This window comes from Macrotis lagotis, chromosome 1 (genome assembly GCF_037893015.1).
Source record: "Macrotis lagotis isolate mMagLag1 chromosome 1, bilby.v1.9.chrom.fasta, whole genome shotgun sequence".
Lineage (NCBI taxonomy): Eukaryota > Metazoa > Chordata > Mammalia > Peramelemorphia > Peramelidae > Macrotis > Macrotis lagotis.
The window spans coordinates 842,543,807-842,545,627 of NC_133658.1; the positions used below are offsets into that span (position 1 = coordinate 842,543,807).

Below are 1,821 nucleotides of genomic sequence, written 5' to 3' on the forward strand. Positions count from 1 at the left end.
CTTATTGTAGGGTCATCTAGGTGGCAGAGTAGATAGAGTACCAACCCCGGAGTAGGACCTGAGTTCAAATCCAACCTCAGACACTTAATAATTCTCAGCTACATGATCTTAGGCAAGTCACTTAATCCCATTGCCATTCAAAAATAAAAAAAAAAATTAATAAAATTTCATTGGACCTTCCCTATTGAACATGATAGGACCCCATTTCAATATTGTCATGTATCTTAGACAGCAAGTTCCTAAGAGTCAGGTCAATTTTTTTTATGCAGTTCTTTGTGAACATCATTAAACACTATCACACAAATGTAGACACCAGATAAATCCTGTTCAATGAAGGTAAGGGTCATTATAGAGAATAATAATTCTGTGGAATTCTTCCTCTCAGGTAAGGATGTCTCCATATGTCCAACAATCCAACATCTCCTATTTTCAAGTCACTGAATTCATTCTTTTGGGGCTCCCAGGCATCCACAACTGGCAGCACTGGCTCTCCTTACCCTTGGCAATCATCTACCTCTTGGCACTAGGTGCTAATCTTCTCATTCTGCTGACCATCTGGCAAGAGACTTCTCTACATCAACCTATGTATGAATTCCTGGGCATTCTCTCTGCTGTGGACATGGGTCTAGCCACCACAATCATGCCTAAGATTCTGTTCATCTTCTGGTTTGATGCCAAGGCCATAAGTCTCTCTGAATGCTTTGCTCAGATGTTTGCCATCCACTGCTTTATGGGCATGGAATCAGGCATCTTCCTCTGTATGGCTATTGACAGATACATAGCTATTTGTTATCCTCTACGCTATCCATCCATTATCTCATTCACCTTTGTCTTGAGATCCTCCGGGTTCATGGTGCTCAGGAATGTCTTATTATCCATTCCAGTGTCAGTATTAGCTTCTCAACGAGATTATTGCTCTAAATATGAAATTGAACACTGTCTATGCTCCAATTTGGGGGTCACCAATTTGGCTTGTGATGACAAGAGAATCAATCACCTTTATCAATTGGTCTTAGGCTGGATGATAATGGGCACTGACTTGATTATAATCATCTTTTCATATGCCCAGATCCTTTGCTCTGTGCTGAGGCTGAACTCTGCAGAAGCTACGTCCAAAGCTCTTAGTACCTGTAGCTCCCACCTCATCCTCATCCTCTTTTTCTACACAGCCATTGTTGTGCTTTCTATAACTCATCTGACAGAGAAAAAATTTCCTCTAATTCCGGTGCTCTTCAATGTGCTGCACAATGTCATCCCCCCTGCCCTCAACCCCATGGTGTATGCACTTAGGACCCGTGACCTTAGGCTGGGCTTTTATAGAGTGCTGGGACTGAGTCCATGAGCAAACAAATGCAAAGGAATGTGGCCCACAGAGCACTCTGGAGACTTGGGAAAGATTTGCAACGTATCTGAGTGAAAACATAGAACTAGCTCAGGTGTGTTTTTGGTGCTGTTGCTGATAATGACAGTGATAATTCCTTCTTTGATAATTATCTCAGCTCATTCCTATCTTTGATTGTCATAAAATGCCCCGCTATGAAAAATGCTAGAGACTTCCCTCTCTATAGACTCCAGATCTGCAGAGTGTCCAATCTTTTAACTCTTCTGGGTCCAAACAAAATTTATCAAGGGTCTCTTATAGAATTTAATATTTATGCAGGACTATAACATAATTAACAATGAGTATAATAATAAAATGCAATAATGTAATATGAATGGACTTTGAGGGACCATGAATCACAGGTTGAATATACCTGGTGCTTTTGTGTTAATATTTTATAATCTAGTTCACATTAATATAATATAATCCCAAAGATTATT

General features: G+C 40.0%; 1 protein-coding gene across 1 annotated transcript; it reads left to right on the forward strand.

The window, feature by feature from the left end:
- Positions 1 to 391: 391 nt before the first annotated feature.
- Positions 392 to 1,342, forward strand: LOC141507887 (olfactory receptor 56B1-like). The gene has a single exon (XM_074215981.1). The coding sequence runs from the start codon at positions 392 to 394 to the stop codon at positions 1,340 to 1,342; it is 951 nt and encodes a 316-aa protein (XP_074072082.1).
- The last annotated feature ends 479 nt before the right edge of the window (positions 1,343 to 1,821 follow it).

Bases quoted from the DNA above. Each gene is read 5' to 3' on its own strand.
- LOC141507887 (XM_074215981.1), top strand. From the start codon at position 392: ATGTCTCCATATGTCCAACAATCCAACATCTCCTATTTTCAAGTCACT.